At 36.1% G+C, this 20,202-nt stretch overlaps 1 protein-coding gene across 34 annotated transcripts in view; it reads right to left on the bottom strand.

The window, feature by feature from the left end:
- Ufd4 (ubiquitin fusion-degradation 4-like) overlaps window positions 1-20,202 on the bottom strand; it is a 202,520-nt gene that overhangs the window by 34,663 nt on the left and 147,655 nt on the right. For 13 of the 34 annotated variants that reach the window (XM_067132895.1, XM_067132894.1, XM_067132906.1 and 10 more), the window contains 13 exons: window positions 19,833-19,972; window positions 19,524-19,730; window positions 17,859-17,981; window positions 17,251-17,502; window positions 16,224-16,454; window positions 15,512-15,702; window positions 13,082-13,334; window positions 12,723-12,836; window positions 12,370-12,552; window positions 12,051-12,165; window positions 11,619-11,833; window positions 10,483-10,635; window positions 9,526-10,348 (listed from right to left, as the gene is read on the bottom strand). In XM_067132895.1, the coding sequence (XP_066988996.1) occupies window positions 9,526-10,348; window positions 10,483-10,635; window positions 11,619-11,833; window positions 12,051-12,165; window positions 12,370-12,552; window positions 12,723-12,836; window positions 13,082-13,334; window positions 15,512-15,702; window positions 16,224-16,454; window positions 17,251-17,502; window positions 17,859-17,981; window positions 19,524-19,730; window positions 19,833-19,972 (3,000 nt within the window). The remainder of the gene's footprint in view (window positions 1-9,525; window positions 10,349-10,482; window positions 10,636-11,618; window positions 11,834-12,050; window positions 12,166-12,369; window positions 12,553-12,722; window positions 12,837-13,081; window positions 13,335-15,511; window positions 15,703-16,223; window positions 16,455-17,250; window positions 17,503-17,858; window positions 17,982-19,523; window positions 19,731-19,832; window positions 19,973-20,202) is intronic. The other 21 variants (XM_067132899.1, XM_067132907.1, XM_067132911.1 and 18 more) reach the window with 8 other exon arrangements.

Genomic DNA, 20,202 nt, shown 5'->3' with positions numbered 1-20,202 from the left:
AGACTATGTTAACCCTAAGGATTCTACCCATTACCACAGAGTGTTAGTCACATCCTGATTACAGTTTTAGAAGTAACTAATCAAGTGCATTGCTACTGAACAAGTGATGTGTGTTCAGAGATTAAAACCAACACCAGTCAAAACCATAAGTTTTCCATGCTTCAAGATGAATGGGCACATCTTATACTGGCTTGGCAAACAGCCCTAAGAATACCTAGAAATGTTACAATATAAAACTGCAATACTACAGAAGACAGACCTACTGACAAACCTACAAACAAAATTTGCATTAGCAATGAGGTCATGATTCACATACTGAAACATTTGTCCTTCTTTACTAGTTACAATATGGTCTAACAAGACAACCTAAACTTTTCAAGTTGTATTAATCAAACCTTCAACTGAAAATTTCAATTTAACTAAACTTGGGAAAACCAATCACCTAAGTATTCTCGAAAGACCTTCAGTGCTCCAGTTCAGACAGCAAATATGTGTGAAAGACACTGATGCATTCACTTGCTTCTAAATTTTCTGTAGTAGTTTTTGTTCGTGCTCATTTCGCCGAAAAATGTTAATTGTCAAAATGAGGATGCTACAAAGTGCATGAACATTTAAAGGAAAACTAACCACTAACTCATTCACAATGCCTCAACCCTAATGCTCATTCAAAACTGTTGGGAGATACCCTACTTCTGTTATGAATAAATGAGGTTTCTGAAAACCTGAAAATAATCACTACATTCCATGAGTGCTCTCTGAATAAATCAAGCAAAGAATCAGCCTCTGAATTTTCTCTATAGTGTTCATGAGGCATACCTACCACCTAAATTTTACTGCACCAGCGTTTGAACTGCACAATCCTTAAAAAATATTAAGCTTAAGTATTGGAAAGGAGAAAGATAAGAATGCAGCAATATTGCAGGTATTTATGCGATGCAGTGTCTTTTTAACTTCAGTAGTCCCTGTGACCAAAGTACTTTACCCATACAGTAATAACAGCAAGCATGGTGATGAAAGGATGCTTAGGTATTGTACAAGAACCAGACATTTATCAATTTAATCCTGACCCATGCTTTATCTACTTTTGCTTTTTATTCTTTATTATAACAAGGGCTAAACATCAAGGATTTTCATATTTTGAACAATATCCAAAAATCTTGGTCATGATAGAGCATATCTAAACTTTCCCAGACAATTTTACCTCCTGATTACTATTCCTTTGAGACGGTATGGAGGTTCAAACTTGGATGTTGTAAAACAAACACTGTTCTGGCTCTTTTACTGCCAGCAGTAAATTCACATTTCATGATAGGATGCTGGTTTTAGCATCATTCTGAAGCCAAATAATCTTACTTTCAGTATCTTTGAAATGAAACTTATAAATTTTAGTACTTTTTTAAATGCATTTTATATTTATATTTTGCACCAAGAAAAATTGCAATTCATTTCCATTCCAATATGTTTTGTCAGTTACTGCATAGTAAGTAGGGGAAAATAAATTGCAAACAATAATAATTTTCTATTTTTGACTAGTTTAATGCCAAGTCTCTTTGAACAACCCTATTTTCGCAAACTCAAAAGGATTAATAATGACTGATTTAGCAACTGACTACATGGCACTCTTCTGGTCTCTCCATGCACTAAGGATGGTTTAAATAAAGGCCTATTTTCATATGTATACAAATATAAAAAAGGAAGATTCATAATTAAATACGGTGCAATATATACATATACTGCAATGTCTACGAACTAAATGTAAAAGAAATTTAAGAAACTAACTATTAGTTTAACCTAACAACTGAGCTAATTTATTTATACCTCTAAAAGGGCTGACCTGAGAGATTTGCCTGTTTACTGACAAAAAATGTTAATTTCAGTTCTCAAATCAACTGTTATAATGGTTAACTAAAAAAGGAATGTCGCAAAAAATTACCTTACATTTGCTTCAAACTTGACAATCGCTGTCAATTACATTTTGGACATTCACACAACAAATTGTCACTGTACTTTACATTCTGAGCAAATAAGGGTTGGATTGTGTGGGCTATTTCCAGAATATCAGTGAGTCAAATGACAGTGCAATTGTCAGAGGAGTTAAAGTTACTTGTAGGTTTCTTTTGATGTAACTGTATATTCTAACATTACGCTTGATCTGCTCTGTTTTTTACTATCACGTTACCAACTCGGTTACCATGTGGAAGACTGTGCGAATATATGCAGTTTTAGGCCAATAAGTCTTCAAGTGCTATTTTCATGTTAAGACAATCTAAGTTAGGTTAAGTGATCATGTCAGAAAGCTAATAATCATTACTGTGTCTGAAGACACATCAAGCAGCAAATAGTGCCTAAAAGAGTGTGTATCACACAATGCAAATGCAACAAACTGCTGGAATCTAACCAATGGTGTTGTGTCCCAACCCGAGAGAGAGAGAGAGAGAGAGAGAGAGAGAGAGAGAGAGAGAGAGAGAGAGAGAGAGAGAGAGAGAGAGAGAGAGAGAGAGAGAGAGAGAGAGAGAGAGAGAGAGAGAGAGAGAGAGAGAGAGAGAGAGAGAGAGAGAGAGAGAGAGAGAGAGAGAGAGAGAGAGAGAGAATGCATTATAAAGAAAAATAAACTGGTAGCACAAGTAGGTTTTCAATCATTTTCCCCCACTGCAGTGTAATATGGCATGTAATAAGTTTGAGGTTTAATGTCCAAATTTATGTACAAATCGCTTCGCTGAAAATGAGCCAATATCAAAACCAAACATAGGAAAAATTCTGCTATTCCACTAAGTAATTCACTTTTAATGCAACTTAGACTATTATTGATATAAAACAAAACATCTGAGAGCCAATATGGAGTGTGTTTCTTACATTTATGTACAAATTACTCATTTATGGGCCAATCTCCAAATCTAATGTACAATTGGAAAGAAATTACTACATATTCATGGGCTAATTTCCAACCCAAATATGCTACTGAAAAGTAAGGCAAATATGAAAACCCATCTTCTCACTGTTGGAGCTTTGCTCACTGAAACAGAAAAGCTAAATGAAAAAACTTTGTGGGTGATTATTTCCGCTTTTTTTTTTTCTAGTGCTGTATAAAACAAATTCCTCCAGTATTGATGGACAATTCAGTACCAAATATACCACTGGAAAGACAATTTCTCATTTTTTATGATTAATTTTTAAAACTCGAGTGTGATTTTATGTACCTGAAAAAATTCAGAAATATATTTTCCAAAATAAAGTAAGAAATACATAATCTCTGTAATGTTAACAGCATTCCACATTAACCAATAACCTTCTCCTAGATCTTGGCCTGCAGACGTACACTAAGTTTACTTTACTTCCTCTTCTGTTCATTGTAATTTACATAAAGTCTAATGATTTAAACACACTGCTGCCCTCTTTCTCCTTTCCTTTCCTAATCTCTTGCACTCACGTTTAATGTTACTCATCACTGTACTCTTTTGTTTGACGCAATCGACAACTTTGTCGTCTAGGCTATGCTCTATTTCTATAACTACTTCCCTCTACTAGCAAACTACCAAACGACATTGTATTTAGCATGAAACAATTTTTTTTATGAGTTTAAATCTATTTTTTTCTAACCTATTTGAAAGGTCCAGAACTTAAAATCCAGAAATCCAAACATAGCATTCAATACTTCTATTAAAGAAACGAACAGATGACAGAAAACAAAATTGACAGTTGGCTAAACAGACAAAAAGAAAATTTAAAAACTGCAACAGTAAAATAAGGAGGCTTCTTAACCTAAAGAAACCATTACCTTAGGAAAGCAAAGAACTAATATTAGATGAAGACGAGCAAATCACAATAATAAACTAAACATTTTCAGCTTTCATCAAAAGCAAAATAGAAACTGACAGATTCTTTGTACAGTATATAAAAGACAAAGTAAAACCCTTAGCTATGTGAGGGTTGCATTACACAGAAGGCTAGCATACAAACTTAGCAGGTTAAAGGAAATTAGACCTACTACCTAACTCATCCTCTAAACTGTAGAACCTGTAACAAATAGTCTAAAGTATGTAAACAATGGACAACTGTAGTCTTTAGCTATCGCATAAATTACATTTACATGAGAGTAATATTTCTTAGCTCTGGCTATATACTGCAAACTATAATCACATAATATGCCCGTTATCAAAAAGATACTTTGATTCCCAAGTGGTTCAGACATATACTGTACTCACTACACACTAACAGTGACTTGAGTACGTAAGTATGACTGAAAAATACGGATTTTGCTAGCCGTTTTTCCTTTATACCTACTACAAAATTAATGTAAAAAGAGCAGTCCAGAGCCTGTCAATGTGTAGAGAAAATGTGGGCAACCTAGGCTTCCCCATATTAGTCAAGCTCTTCTAAAGTAATACCTAACATGATGGGTTCAAAGAGTACATACTATGAATTTACTTCTAGTTTTCTTGCTGTATCTAAAAAAAAAAAAAAAACATGCTCAACTAAAAATAAAAAATTTTACTTATAAAATACTTCCACAGACCAATAATCATATATAGCTATATTACATGCAAATGGCTCTACAGTCACAGAAACTTCACAGATCTTGAAAGCGAAAAGACCTTATTGGACTCAGACTATAGTCCAACATCCCAAAAGGTATCACTCATTCTTTTGTGCCACCCTAACTGTAGATAAGTGTGGGGAAGGAAGGGCAAAGAAAGTGTTCCAGTTAATGGGTTTGTAGGAATAAAGGTTTTACTGGAGAAATATCTCATGCACAAACAACCTGACCTGCAGTTTACAAGAGAGGATGATGGCAAGGGCAAGCATTCAAAGAGAAGAGAACAGAAGAGAAGGCAATATGATGGTAGGGTGTCCACCCTGTGGCCAAATAACAAGGGAGTTCCCATAAAAAAAGGACTTCTAATGAAAATCAGGATATCTGAGACAGGGCGCTCTCCAAACTCAAAGACATGAAGACTAGATAATGCAAAATAAACAGAGCTGCTTAGTGTGCCAGAAACAAGAACCGAGGGACATGAAGACTCCAAGTGCAAAAGGCATGAAGACTAGATAGTGCAAGAAAATACAGCTCCTTAGTGTGCCAGAAACAAGAACTGAGGGCCATGAAGATGAAGAGGATGACTGATGCATATCCCTCTCAAATGGCAAAACATGATCTGTTGTAACAATTGGGCTCAACATTCATCAACAGACTTGTGGGTAATATCTCAAAACAGAATCTTAGCTCTGCTGGAGACACAACCTCATGGTTCTCATCAGACAGTGATGACAAGTCTGTATTTGAGGAAACAGGTAAGGCAAGATTTGCAAAAGAATAGCTAACAAACCACATCTTCCTGTAAACTAAGTTTAGGCTATGAACCCTGTACCAAATTAAAGTCCAATAGAAGACCAATGGTTGGAATTAGAGCGTCACACTTTAAAAGGTCATAAAGCCCATTAACACACTTGAGAGGTGGTAAAAGCTAGCAACAATACTGTCTTGATTGGGAAACTCCAATAAACCTGTTAACCATCACCAACAGCATATCTCAGTCGCCTGCATCTCACATCACACAGCCTTCAGAGGCGTAACACATTCTCCCTCTTTCAAGGCTGGTGCCACACTGACCAAGTTCAGAAATACACTTTACTCTTATACAAACTGTAGGAACATCATTTAGCAACTTTTTTGTATTGGAAACAGTTTGACAGAAGACAGTAATCTACCTCTTGTCTCCCACTATACTTCAGATGTCCAAGGGCAAACTGATTTCCTTTGTTTTGATCCCATTTATCCCCCATAATGAGCATTCCAAGGCAAAAGAAAAAGCATTAGCCTCAACAGATATCAGTACTCTACGAAGAGACTGATGAGGACTCTCGGAGTAGCAGCTCAGAAGCCTCTAACAGACAGTAAAGATGATTTATCTGATTCTGAAGAAAGCCATTATTTAGATTTGAGCATTGCATTGCCAATAAGGAGAGGAGTGTCTTTATTTTTCATTCACCCAAAGGTGTGACATTTATTGTTCTGGATAAGGAAAACCCTAGTGTGTTTGTGAAGTTTTTCGATGACGAAGTCATGGAGCACATTGTAACAGAAATGAACATATTTGCTAACCAGTTTGCCTAGAATACCACATGCACTAAAATAGCATGATACAAATGTAAATGAAATTAAACCACTCACTGCTCCACTGGGAATGGCATACAAAAGATTATTATCTTCCCTTCTATGTTTCATGAATATAATCTTCAGGATATATAAATGCAAAATAAATTCATCTTCGCTTATCCTACATTATTTAATACCCTAATATGTTTACACGAAAAACAATATTAAAAGAAAAAACATTCACAAAAATGTATAAAAACCAGCATAGAACAAATGACTGCTCTATGAGATAGAAAATGTGACGATATGGGAGTGGCAACATCTCCCACAATGATGCTTAACAGGTTAATATGCATTCACCAATGGTTCATAAGGAGCTAAACCAAGTGTGGAGCTTAACTGAAGCTGGAGGAATCAACTGGGCAACATCATATCCTTAATCCAAGAGAGCAGACCTGTAACCTTAATAACAGAATGAGTTTCTGGAATAGATCCCCAGGTAAATGAAGAAATCTGCCAAAACTGGAAGAGAAATCTTCAAGTGGATGAGTACCCTGCGCTACAACAAGCAATCATGCCCACCTGCCCTGGGCAAGGACAAGCAACAAACCATGGTCACTTGCCCTGGTAGTAATGGCAAGTGCTAGAGGATCTGCAGAGGATGGCGACAGCTGTGGATGCTACCTCTGAAAAATTATTATCTTGGAGACAAAGTTGGTTAACCTCCAAACATGAAGATGAAAAGACTCTTATTTAACTGAAAACATGAACAACTGAAGTGGGGCTGATTTAGAATACTCCCCCTGTTTTAAAAACTATGGGATTGCCTACAACAAGCTTCAGAAGGCCCAAAACCCATTCGTACAGAAGCCAAATGGGTGCAATGAGTACCATTCAAAAACTTCACCAGAACCTGTCTCAGAAGCCCAAAGATGGAAAGGGCATGAACATCAAGGCCACTTGACCTGGCTGCAGAGAGCAGTAAAGTGATAGTCTGCTATTTAATGACATGGTGAATAGATCCAGTAAGGAGTCTGCCATTCTTGCCGGAAGGCCTTGCAGAAGACCAGTGAGGGAACCTCTCTAAAGGCAGGCTCTGAGAGGCCCTGCTGGAAGCGTTGCCAACATATTACAAACCCCCAGAATAAACCTTGCCACTATGGTTATGTGGTTCTCTAACCAAGCCTCCAAGACATGAAACTGGCAAAACAACTGTTTAATACTGGAACAATGAAAAAGAAAGAAATTCAATATCTACTGAAACAAATCACTGAAAAATTACTGACAATATCCCATGACTTTAATATTAAACCTGAAGCCCAAGAAAAATCATGGAACAGGTATTTCCCGGGAGCAAGGATTGATAAAAATCACAATGAAAACAAATGAAAGTACTTACCATAACCATAGAGGTTAGTGTAGCTGTCAAGTCACCAAAAGGCAAATCACTAAGCATACCCAACAACATATATCATTATACAATGGACGCACAAAGATGAAAGGCGTATCACAAAATATGTTAATCCTGATAATTAAAGGAAAGTAATTCAAGGAGGCCACACAATAAAATGAATGACACCTGGGACGTTGGTGCACGGTCTGGGCATGTGCAGTGGGGTATTTTATCTTTCAAGACCTATCATCTAATGTGATTAATGACCCATTTTCTTGGAATTAGGCTAAATATGATTAATGGGTTCATAAGAATTATGTTAATTTGTCAGATCAGCAAGATCTCAATTTTAGAATTCTTATGAAAAATCCCTTATGCTTATACAGTTACACAACTCTCAATTTCACTAATAACTAAAACATCAGGACACCCCTCAATACTCTGTACACTAAAGTACCACAATGTACTGAAACCTCTGTGTGTGGTTCATCTCCTGAGCAACACCTTGCATAACACGTACACTGCAACATTGTATACAGCACTGAAAACTACTAAATATGCCCTAATAATGAGAAATTTTATGTAAAATGTACTCTTAATCCTACCTTCAGAAAATGTTATCTTAATCTAGCTTTCAGAAAATAACAAAAGCTGGAAAAGAGAGATGGCAGTTAAAACATATTGCTTGATGCATCTTAACAAATGGACGTGAACTGTAATCCTTGCTACCTGATGAAAACAATATCATACGCCTTACTAAAAATGAATGGAAATTAGATTAACAAGCTGACAAGCAATTATAAACTTTTGAAATAAAGTTCTCAAATAAGACTGCAAAAGAATTATCGAGTTTGCTTATGGGCCTGTCATGTCCACTGCAGAGTTTCCTATATTTCACAACTTCTATAGATAGATACCACCTACAGACTGACTGCATGGTTTACAACCAAAAACATACAAAAACAGCAGCAAACTGACTGGTAGCCAATATAATTATGCCCTTAAAATTCTACCAAAACGACAATGCCAAAATTTTAAGAACATTAATACTATTGAGGTATTCAGAACTTATGCTTTCACATTCATGCAACTCTGTTTACACTTCATTAGCCACTGACGATGAAGTTTCAAAAAGCTCCACATCAATGTCTCCCTACACTAAAAGTTTAATAAAGCTTACCAAATAATACAGAGCTTTTGCATGCAGTTTTGATAAGTAACCCTTCAAATAAATCCTCTGCCATTACTGCAACTGTGCTAAATCAGACAGCAAAGAGTGCACATTTCACAACATTTTTGAATTAAGTGGTTAGCAATGCAAATTTGGAAGCAAGGAATAAAAGAATTCATCCAGCAGTAGCCAACTCATCACCAAATAAAGGCATTAATACATTTTCATTCCACCTGTTATATCACTTCAAGTAACTATTACAACTTAAGTCATTAAGAGTTTGCAGCTGAAAACAGGTGAACTGAAAATCCTTGCAATCAAAACCTTAATCAAACACCAAACCACACGGAACAAACATCAACAAAATGCAACTGGAAAATAAAGGCAATTACATAGCAGATTTATCTACTGCAACGTGAGCCTTAACAATGGATTTCTGTTTTTTGACTGGCAGACATGGTTAGGTGTTAGAAAAGGTGACAGTTAGTGTCATGTGGTTCAAATGTTAAAATATACAACCTCCCAAAATACTTGAAAATAAATTATACCTTAAAAATTTTACTAATACAGGTTAAAACAGAAAGACTCAAGAACCTATAATTACCAGATAACTACACTGAACAAGTATCTCAATACTAATAATGTGGTCCTTGTACATCAGAAATGTGGACCTGTCAAGAGCCAAAGATTGCTTCAGGATAAATAGTCTAATTACAACACTCCCAATTAATTCATTAACTGTATAACTTCAGATGAATAGAATTTACTTTAAAACAGAAATAGCACGCTTGCTCTTTTAAGTCTGATTTCTGTGATTCAAGGATTTTGGTGTGGAAGAGAAATGTGTGTAATACAAATGGGGCTAACCTGGGAGGTGGATGTGTGAGGAGAGGGCCAGACGGACCAGACTGGACATGGAGTGGGTGGAGGGCGAAAACACCGGGTGGGCCAGGCTTGGGGGCGGCCCACCTATCAGCTGCCCCAAGCCTGTGCGAACATTACTGACACTAGCAGGCACATTGGGAGCATGGGGTACCATTCCCCCACTACCACACACCCCTGAGCTAGGGGCCATGGTAGCTGATCCCCCCCTTCGCCTGGCCACCTGGGCAAAGGTCTCCAGCAGACTATGTGTCAATGGCTCAGAGTCTGCACTGGTCAGGTTGGGCACACTAACACTCATAGGCTGTGATGACATGGCAGACCGGCCAGTGCAGTCCCTCTTACCCTCACCGGTAACTACTCCCCCACAACGTTTCCTACTGCTGGTGCTGCTGCTGCTGGCAATGCCGCCGATGCTGCTGCTGCTGCTACTGCCACTGAACATCCCTACATTATGACCCAATTCCCCAAACTTTTCTTCATTCACCATGACAGATGGAGGACACTCCCCACCCGAATGAACAATTGAATTTGACTTGCTATTTGAATTTTGCTGTAAACCAACATCCATTACAGTTATAGCCTCTGTCACATCACTCATACCCGATTTAATATCACTGGTATTGAGCACAGACTCCAGCGAGGACATAGCGTCTGAGAAATCGGATGTGAGATCGCGGTCCTGCAGACTAAGGGACTGCACTAATGAAGCTAATTCCGAACCTTTGTCACGACCGCTTCCTTCCACGCTCAGCAGAGCCTCAGCACTGGCTACGCTCAAAACGTTTTCTGCCACAGTTTCGGCAGCCTGTTAAGAAAATTTTCATTAAAAGAATGATTAAGGGATTATCTTTTTAAAAATATCATGACTGGTGAATAAATCATCTTTAATAGCATTACAATTCATCGCAACATCACAACATGTATAAGGCAATTAATTACCTTGGCAGTGAGGTTATCATCTGAAGCTGCCTGTTCAGATGCAGCCACAGAATGCTTATGAATATCTGTGGTGGCCTGAGGTAGTGATGGAGTTGAGCTACATTTGCGACTTGTCAACACACTAGTTCCCTGATTAACATCAGTACTCACCACCTGCAATACATAATTGGAGAATCAGACACTTCATTTAAGAACAAAAATCTGCAGGACTGATAATTAACGTACAAATACTTGATATGAAAAATGGGTAATATTCATACACTACACAAAACTCAATTTCATCAATTTCAATGCTCATTTAAAATCAAATTACTATATATATCAATCACTAAATTTTGACAATTCTAACAGTAGTAAAATTCATATGCATCATCAAAAGTACAAAAGACATCCAGAGCAATACTTGTGTCAAAACATCATGCATTCAGCTGAAAGTTCATTCGCAAGAAACATTTTCCAAAACATACACAGCATGCTTCAATTAATCCTTGACCTACTGATCCTGTCCAGATAATTATATAAACATACAGTAATTACTTTTCACAATGCCGCCCTCTAATTTTACTGGCAACAATTAAGAAACTTTTTAAACCAAGAAAACACATTTATCTTTGACTAATTTTTGCAGTGTCTGCCATAGCATGCCAATTCTTCAAATAGACATACACCTTGTTTGTTCTTACAACTTATACCATGCCTTTATAGAGCTTCAATAAGTCTTCAAACTTCCTCACTAAGAAGTAAATGACAACCAAAGGTCTTGGAGAAGAGAGAAGGGTCAACAACACGTGACCAAACATCAAAATAGCCAAGAAATGTTAACAAGTATACAACTCATTTTAGATTAGTGTTACATTCCAGGATTTCTGTATTATCTAAAAATTTAACTACATGTACTACCCACCACACTTTTAAACAGAGTAAAGCTTCAAATATCGTTGCATATTTTTATATTCTCAAACAGCTTTTTACATTATTGTGTTGATGAAAACAAACTGATTGAAAAAGTCTACTTGAGGGCTTTAACTCTTCTGAAGCATAATCTCATGCTAAAATTACCATACTCCAGCCTACCCAGTATTGGTACTACAATCTCTGAAGCAGCAGTATTCTAGTGACCAAACTCAATACAATACCTTGGTTGACTTAATAGTAGTAGTTATTGTTGCAGTACATGCAGAGGAGGCAGTGGTTGCTGTATTGCTGGATGTGCCACTGATAGTGCTGGAAACGACAGGCACCTGAGGGGACTCTGGATCATACCCTGGAGCTAACTTAAGATCATACTTTCCTTCAGCACCCATTCTGTAACTGTTGGAAGCTCCATGATCCCATGTTACGTCAATCCAACCTGTAAATAGTTGAATGACAAATTATCTTAAATCTTAGGATGAAACATTTACCTATTCACATTCATCAAAACGCGCAAGTTTAAACCTCCCTACAAAAAAACAGGTTTTATGTTCTAGGCTATAGAAAACCTGAGAAAACTACAAATAACATTATATCAACAGTAAAGTATCCCACAATTACAAGAAATCATCACTGCACATGTTGCCAACACCCACCGTTGTGAAGCTCTCCTGTAATGGTTCCCTCACTGGGTGGATTTCCATCTTGGTCTCGCCATTTCCAGTCTAGGCCACGGACAACTCGAGCACCAACCACCATATGCTTTACCATCTGCCAAGACAGGCAGCTCATGAGAATATATTATAAAAGAACACTGCTACATTTGCCTAAGTTCTAATCTACATTTGCCTAAGTTCTAATCCTATTTCCCCATACATAATTCTCAGAATTTTTCTAAATCCTTATTGATTAATAAACATCTATTGCCAAAATATCCACTAAGTCTAGTTGGACAAAGGGAGGAAAATTACCCACCTGTGATTTCACAAGTCTTCGTTGTCTACGTAGATTTGCCTCCGCTTCTTTGGCTGCTCGACCTAGATCTTCACATACACCTGTAACTGTTCCATAAAGTTCCAAGCCCGACAAAGAAAGGTAATGAGTTTGTCCTGATGCATTTTTACCAGTTTGTTGGATTCGTACATGTCTCCAACCAGTCTGCAAAAGCATATTCAATTAAGTAAAAATTTAGGTAACATTTTCTTATGTTGACCTTTATACTGCTGTCACACCAAATTTAATCCTTTGTTGTGACAAGTTACATAAAGGAAACATTTTCAATAAAGAAAAATCACAAAAACTAGTACCGAGTTGTAAACAAATATTACCTTTTCCTCCTGTGGAGGTTGTATGTGCCAAGTGTGTGTACTTCCAGGTTCATTGAGGGAACAATCATCAATGTGAGTATACAGTGTTGTCCAAGTCATTCCATCTTTAGACACCTGTAAAACCATTCAAAGACTGTCAAAACAATACACTTCCATAAAGAACACTGCCCTTACTACGTAAATGGGTGTTTACACAACTGAAGTATGAGAAAACTTGAAAAAAGACAATTCATTACATTTGCTTTATGTCCATTCGTCTTAAAGACGAATAAATGAACAGATGCTATTCTCCAAAAAGGGTTACACACTGGGATCAAAATGGGTCATTCTGAGGCCATAAAAACAAAGGAAATACTTACCTGGAACATCCAATTGCGAAGGGCTGATCTTCCATAACCCCTCGCATGTCTGAGAGTATATGCTGATGGTATGAACCAAATTCCCAGGTCTATAGCAAACCAAGCTCTTTTGTCATCATTTGTATGACAATTCAGAGCAGAGACATCTCTACTCAAGATGTCCTCCAACCTTCCATAAGGAAGGTTGCGTCCTTCACTTGATGTTACCACAACGAGACCAACAGAAGCTGGATTAACCCACTCGTATGCAGTCCTAGGATAAGAAACCAGTACATTTAAGTACTTCATTCAAGGCTAAAAGACATTTCTACGTACTCTGAAAAAAAGGGGTTACATTTTTCCAAAGTCCAATCCCCCCTCTTTGAATTACAGTATTATGTAAGGGGTTGTGGCTTATACTTTTTATTTGCATTTACTAAGATATCTTTAGTTTCATATACAAATTATCTGATGAACATAGTAGTAGACATATGCAGCTGAGTAGAAAGAAGAATACAAGTAAGAAAATTAATAAAAATATCACATTTATCATAGGAATTACATAAGAAAAAGTAAATAAAGAAACATCATGAATGCATACAGATCTTGACTTAGGATTCTTTACTACATGCAGTCATTTTTATCAAATAAAAATGAGAAAAATAAAACAAGCAAATGCTACGATGAACTGCAATTAGGGCTTAACCAAGAAGTACAGACACGTAAGAAATGTATGATAAAATACTATAACATCTATCTATTAAAATCACCCAAGTAAACAACAATAAATCCTTTTGTATACACCAAGTAATATCTGAGGGCAAAATATGACTTTTGAATAAATTACATTTAGATAAACTTAGAAACCTATATGATTACTTCATGTTCTTTAAGCAAGTAAGCAGGTGAAGCAATAAAATTAACTAATTTGTTGAATATTACACCCCTACACTCAAACATCATAAAAGGCTGGGTAACCTAGCATGACCATTATGAAATTGCACTCTACTTCATTTTTATTATTGACCTTAATATTGACGGAAAAAAATAAGCCTGCCTTACGAAAACCACCCTTAATGCCAGTGATCAAAAAGTTTTGAATAAATAAAACTTTTTGAAATATATACCTACTTCAAGGAACATTTACCAAATATGTCCATATTCAATATAAAACTAACATCTAATACATCACAATTTTTAGTGTAACTAAGAGGTTGAAAAAATCTTAACATTTGTTACTATCTCCGCCCTTGAATGTGTGTGATGGCCAGTAATTTACACTTTGTAAAAGTCACCCATTACCACCTTAATGATCTTTTATACTTTAGTACAGGGCCCTAATGATGTGGTTTTAATGCAGAAAAACTAGAGCACATATGATTCAAGGTTGAGAATGGGCCACAAGTATGATGCTGGGGAACCACCTTTAACTCCAATAGAGGCACTGCATAACATGGATTTTGGTCAAAAAGATGTTTGACAAGAGGCACTAACATGCCAACAACTAGTTTTGGATACTTTTAAGCATCCATGACCCTCATGAGAGTTTATCCAATGAATCCCTCATCATCTTTCCTGCTTAATCCCTAGACAGGTCTGCTATTTTTTGACGAGCTATTTCCAGGTGTTTGTACTCATGTAAAGGCTTATTTCTTCAATTTGTTTGACTTATGCTTTGCAGTTGGATGCCCTTCTTGACTCCAGCCCTCCCTTGCCCAGCTTGAAAAAAATCCCTCATATGCATTATGGTATTACTAAAAATAAAACCTTCCGGGGTATAATGGGTACAGCATCCCTTATGTACATTATTACTAAAATACCTTCCTGGGTATAACAGGTATATGCCAAACCAACTGAAGAAATAAGCCTTTACACAAGCTGCAAACACCTGGAAATTGCTGGTCAAAAAATAGCAGACCTGACTAGGGATTAAGCAGGAAAGATGACGAAGGATTCATTGGATAAACTCTCATGATGGTCATGGTAGCCTCAAGTATCCAAAACTAACTGTTAGCATGTTAGTGCCTCTTGTCAAACATCTTTCTGACCAAAATCCATGTCTTGGAAGTGGAGGTAGAGAAAGACAGGTTTCTTTTCCGATTCTCGACAAAAACTATGAGCATTCTCTCTTCTGGCTGAGAGGCCACATAAAAACAGCAGAAGAAATCAGTGTACGAATGACACTGGCATAAGACCACCAATCTGCACCATCCTGATAAAGGGGTGCTTATGAAGGCTTTTTCACCTAGGTCAGGTCTTGCTCAAGTGACCTGTTTATACTACATGAGCCTATGCTAAACTACACTGTTTTAACTAGTACGGTAGTTACTAACAGATACAACAGTTAGTTAGTTATAAATGATTTGTTTAACCAGACCTCTGAACTCTAAGAACAGATACAACAAAATGACAAAACTAGGTAAGAGGAAAAAAAAATCTTTAGATACTCACTTGGCATTAGTTCCAATCCAATACAAGATACCATTCTCATCGAATTCCCGACTATTTTTAAAGACTAGTTTCTGACCTTCCTTCAACTTCTTCACAAAGGCAAAAGAAGCACGATCAAAGTCATACCACTGCTTGGCTACCATCTTTAAGAGATAACGTTCTAGTTGTTCTACAGTAGCCAAAGGCTCCATCTGTGAAATTAAATTGTATGACTGATATTACTTAACTGAAGCAAGAGAACAGAGGAATAGAATAGTATAACTTTGATTGTTGTCACATCAAATGATAGCTCTGTGCAGTAGAAGAAAATATGAGTATTTATTAGAAAGAGAAAAGAACAATGTTACAATTATCAAACTTCACATTCCATCACAGTGTGTTCCTAACAAATGCAAGAAGGGTAAGAGCTAGTAAACAAAAAATCATAAATGCATGCAGTCTTGTACTTATGGCAAAATCATATTTTCATACTGTAATTTTGTTTTCACCATTCTTTACTCACTTTTTTTAATTACTACATATATCAACACATCATTGAGAGGATGTAAATTTCAAGATTTACTTTATCTTAGTACCAAAATATTTAAAATAAACCTGTGAAGCTGATAACTATTTGAATATCCTAAGTTACTGCTTCTCTTAGAAAATGCAAAGAATGATACATCACTCTCCAAGTTTTTATTTCAAAAAATGTAACTGAACAAAGACATACCTTTAATGTTCTTCCATTCCTGTCAATTAAAGAGCTTTCTCCAGGAGCCCTTTCTAACCTAAACCTGAGACGACGACTTAAAACCTGAAGGCCTGAGCCAGCTCCGGGGACATCATAAATATACAATGGAAGTTTTTCCAAGCTTTCTAGAACTGCAACCAATTTCCGCACTAACTGAGTACCAGGGCTAACAGATGAGCTGGTCATAGCAATTTCTTCATCAAATTTATCCTGTGACAAAAACATCTTTACATTAACTTATAACAATTTGCCTACAATTTTTTTCAAGTTAGGTGAACAGTCTTCTATAGTTACTTAAAAATTATAATTCTCATATGCCAGTAACTTGGCCTCTCAAAGAGAAGTATGTAGCTTGTTGAAAAAAAATAAATCCTCATGCAACCAACAAACATGAATAGATCAGATGCTAAAGACATAACATGCATAAAAATGAACAGCTACAACATTAGTGAGGCAGTGCAGAAACTTGTTTATCAACAAGTTAATACTTGCAATATTTCTTTGACATTCATTTGGAATTCATTCTCTAAATTTGATTAGTATCGTATTTCATGTCACGAGAATTAAGTACTTTTAAATATCAAAAGTGAGGTAACTCCAATACCATGAAAACCACATTACGTAAGTTCACCTAAAATAAACCTTCTGATTCTGATTAACCATTACAAAATAACTTGTCAAGAATATTAAGGCACTTCAGGCCTCACTGATAAGCAATGGGATCTGAAGAAATGAGCAAAGTATCTGTTGGTTGCATAAAAATCTGTCGTACTGGTCTCAACGGTCAAATTAACAAATTGAAATTCTTAAATTTTCAAGTACAAAAAATGCTTCTTTTCAATCTAAATTTATTTTTCCAACATTCTTCAATAATGGTAAGGTAACTTCTCCCCATCCTATAAACTCCCTTTATTTAACCTTTACTTAATGTTTCTACATCACATAAAAGTTTCATACTAACATCCTTCCAACTCAAAATGAATTACAATTAAAACTCATTTCTTACCATGAAACAGCTTTTGAATACATTCCGTCGTTGCTTGATCATTTTATTGACTCTTCTCTGAGACACTTGTCTGTTGTCATCTGGAAAATGTTGCGAAGTATCAGGGCTCAATAAAGTAAGGAGGGCTTGTACTAATCCAGAAGAGTGCAGTTCATAGGCTGAAACTGTACTTTCATCACGAAGAAGGGTGACTAGGTCTTCAACAGCTGCACGCAAAATTTCAGGCCACTCACTGCTGTTCTTGTTACTCATCTGAAATTTTAATAATGCAACTACATATAATAACAAAACACACTAACGGGTGATTTTCTAACAACAGAACTGTCTAGCTATACAACGCAGTTATAAATATCAAGCACTGGTTAATACTTGGACTTAATTAATCTCCATCCAGTTTCATCTTTATAAACCTAGTACAGTTGAACCTGCATTCAACATGAAGGTACATTAAAATATATAAATACTGTATTACTAATATGTGAATGATCGATGACACAATAAGTCTATTGCTGTTCCAATAACCTCTGACTCTTAAGTAATCAAGTAAATAACTGTGCATGTATAAATAATCACACTGTTGCACATAAGATATGAAAGACTAAACTTACCTGTTTCTGACAGGCTCTTTCTATTTGTGCTACAATATTTCCTAATTTGGCTACTACTCCTCGAGGCTGTGTTTGGGCAGCTTTGAAGTACTTCTCATAAATGTCTCTTGCAAGGCCTTTTACCTGTAAAATTGGAAGCTTTCAATGAAAAAACTGAGTGAAATGTCACATCCATGAAACAATCTTTACAATTTCATCCAGTCTTCACATGGTAGTTATATCACTGATGAAAAACCTGCAGCAACCCTTATGAGCATTAGAGGTGGTACCATCAACACAAATAATTTCATGTTTTTAAAGACTTAAAAACAGGAAATAATCCTAAAATCTAATTTCTTCCCATCTAATGATGAAAGAAAACTGGATAGTCTTCTATTCACCACAAAAAAACATTATTAAGTAATCTAATGACACCAATAATGTACACACGGTTCACTCTAAGTATGCATCCACTGTGAACCACAAGAAAAGTTCCAAAAACTGGAGAGCCGAAATGAAAAGGGACAGAAAAACAAATTCAATGTAAAAGGCATTATTATTACTACTATTGTTATTGTTAATTATCCTTCAGAAGATGAACCCTTATTCATAGAGAACAAGCCTACAGGGGTCATTGATCTGAAATTCAAGCTTCAAAGAAGGAGTTGCAAATAAACTTTCGTACCCTCTACAGCTTGCAGTGCAAAGCACTGTTTAAAAGACCTCCACACCTAAACAGAGTTAATTTCAGAATATTTTTTAATCTTTAAACTAAATTTTAATTCAAGTCACACCAACATGCACAGACATACTACCAATCAAATAAAATTTGTACATGTACCAAAACTGTAATGGTCTACTATACTATGAACACTGTTTCAAATAAGATTTTTTATATATTGCATATATACTTAGTAAATCATAAAAAAACTTTATAATTTCAACTAAAAAAAATCCAAGGTCAAAAGTACCCTCACTTAATTCACATCAACAATTTCATTCAAGTAACAACAAGCCTTGTGTAGCCAAATGGGGAAAGTGAGTTATTGATAACTTAAAACTTATGGCTAACGAACACTTCTCATCTCACAAAAACTCTAGAGGCTTTTTGTTTTGGTCCCTAATTTTTTCTGGTTTCTAAAGATATCTAAAGGAACTCACAACTGACCACCAATTCTCAACTAACACTGCTGTTTCAGTGTCCTGAAAGCTTTAGCCCCTATTCATACACAAAAACCATTGCCTTGCTAATGGATTAGAGTTGATATCTGAAGAGCTGACCATTCACAGACATACCAATATAATGATCTAGCTTTTTTATAGGTGTGAAGATCTCTCAATGGAGTTTAGTCCATTTTCTCTTGTACAGATTCCTCACCCTAAACATCTTTTAGATTTATTAAATTCCCCACCACTTAAGTCACAAGGTAGGGCAGATAGCTATAGTTCATCTAGAAAACAAGTTCCAGAACTTCTATGCAACAAAATTAGATTTGTAAATGCCAAGTTGATTATTTTACATAATACCTTCTTGTTTGATGAACTGTAAAAGCTATTTAGTGTAACCAAAACAACTTTTCCTTTCATAAAGACTTAGTCTCTATTAACAAACATATCATCAGTTTCAAACTATGCTGTTGATGTTTCATTATATAGCTATCACTTAAAATGAGAATGTTTGCATACCTTCTGTTTCATTGCTTCTACTTTAGATCTAAACCTCTTGCCTCGACGACCAGTCCACCCAGCATGGAACTCTGGCCCAAGAGATGTTTCAGCAGTGAAGGAATGTTTTGTGTTACGATTGCTCTCAAAAATAAATCCCGGTAAATCCTCGCGGAGGATTGTTGCTTGTTGCTGACCATCAGAATTATGGATATGCAACTCTCCTTCCTAAAATAAAAATATTCCATTAACAAAAGTACTTCAATTATTGAGTACAATATATGAGAGCCACTACATTGTTTAGAAATTAATGACGACAACTTCAATTACCTTTTTACACTGAAGCGACCAGTTTCCTATAACTAAACGTGCAGGCCCAGGGGAAGACAAAACAGGCTGACTAGGACTACCTGGTCGTACAGCTGACTTCGCTCTTTGAAGTTTCTCCAGAAATTCACTGCGGTTCTCTGCTTAGGGTAGAAAGCATAAAGTTTGAGTTTATTAGGCTAACTCGCTTCACTTTTCAAAACGAAAGAGCACATCTAACACTTTAAAAACTGGTTACCAACCCACATAAATGGTCATACAAATCAATAACATTTACTTTGCTACGGCAGAATAATAATATCCATTACTGAACACTAACAAAATAAAAAATCAAATCTAATTAATAAAACCTTTTCAAAAAAAAATTTGATCT

The sequence above is a fragment of the Macrobrachium rosenbergii genome, chromosome 32 (genome assembly GCF_040412425.1).
Source record: "Macrobrachium rosenbergii isolate ZJJX-2024 chromosome 32, ASM4041242v1, whole genome shotgun sequence".
In the NCBI taxonomy this organism is placed as follows: Eukaryota; Metazoa; Arthropoda; class Malacostraca; order Decapoda; family Palaemonidae; genus Macrobrachium; species Macrobrachium rosenbergii.
This window is presented reverse-complemented; position numbering and strand designations above follow the sequence as displayed.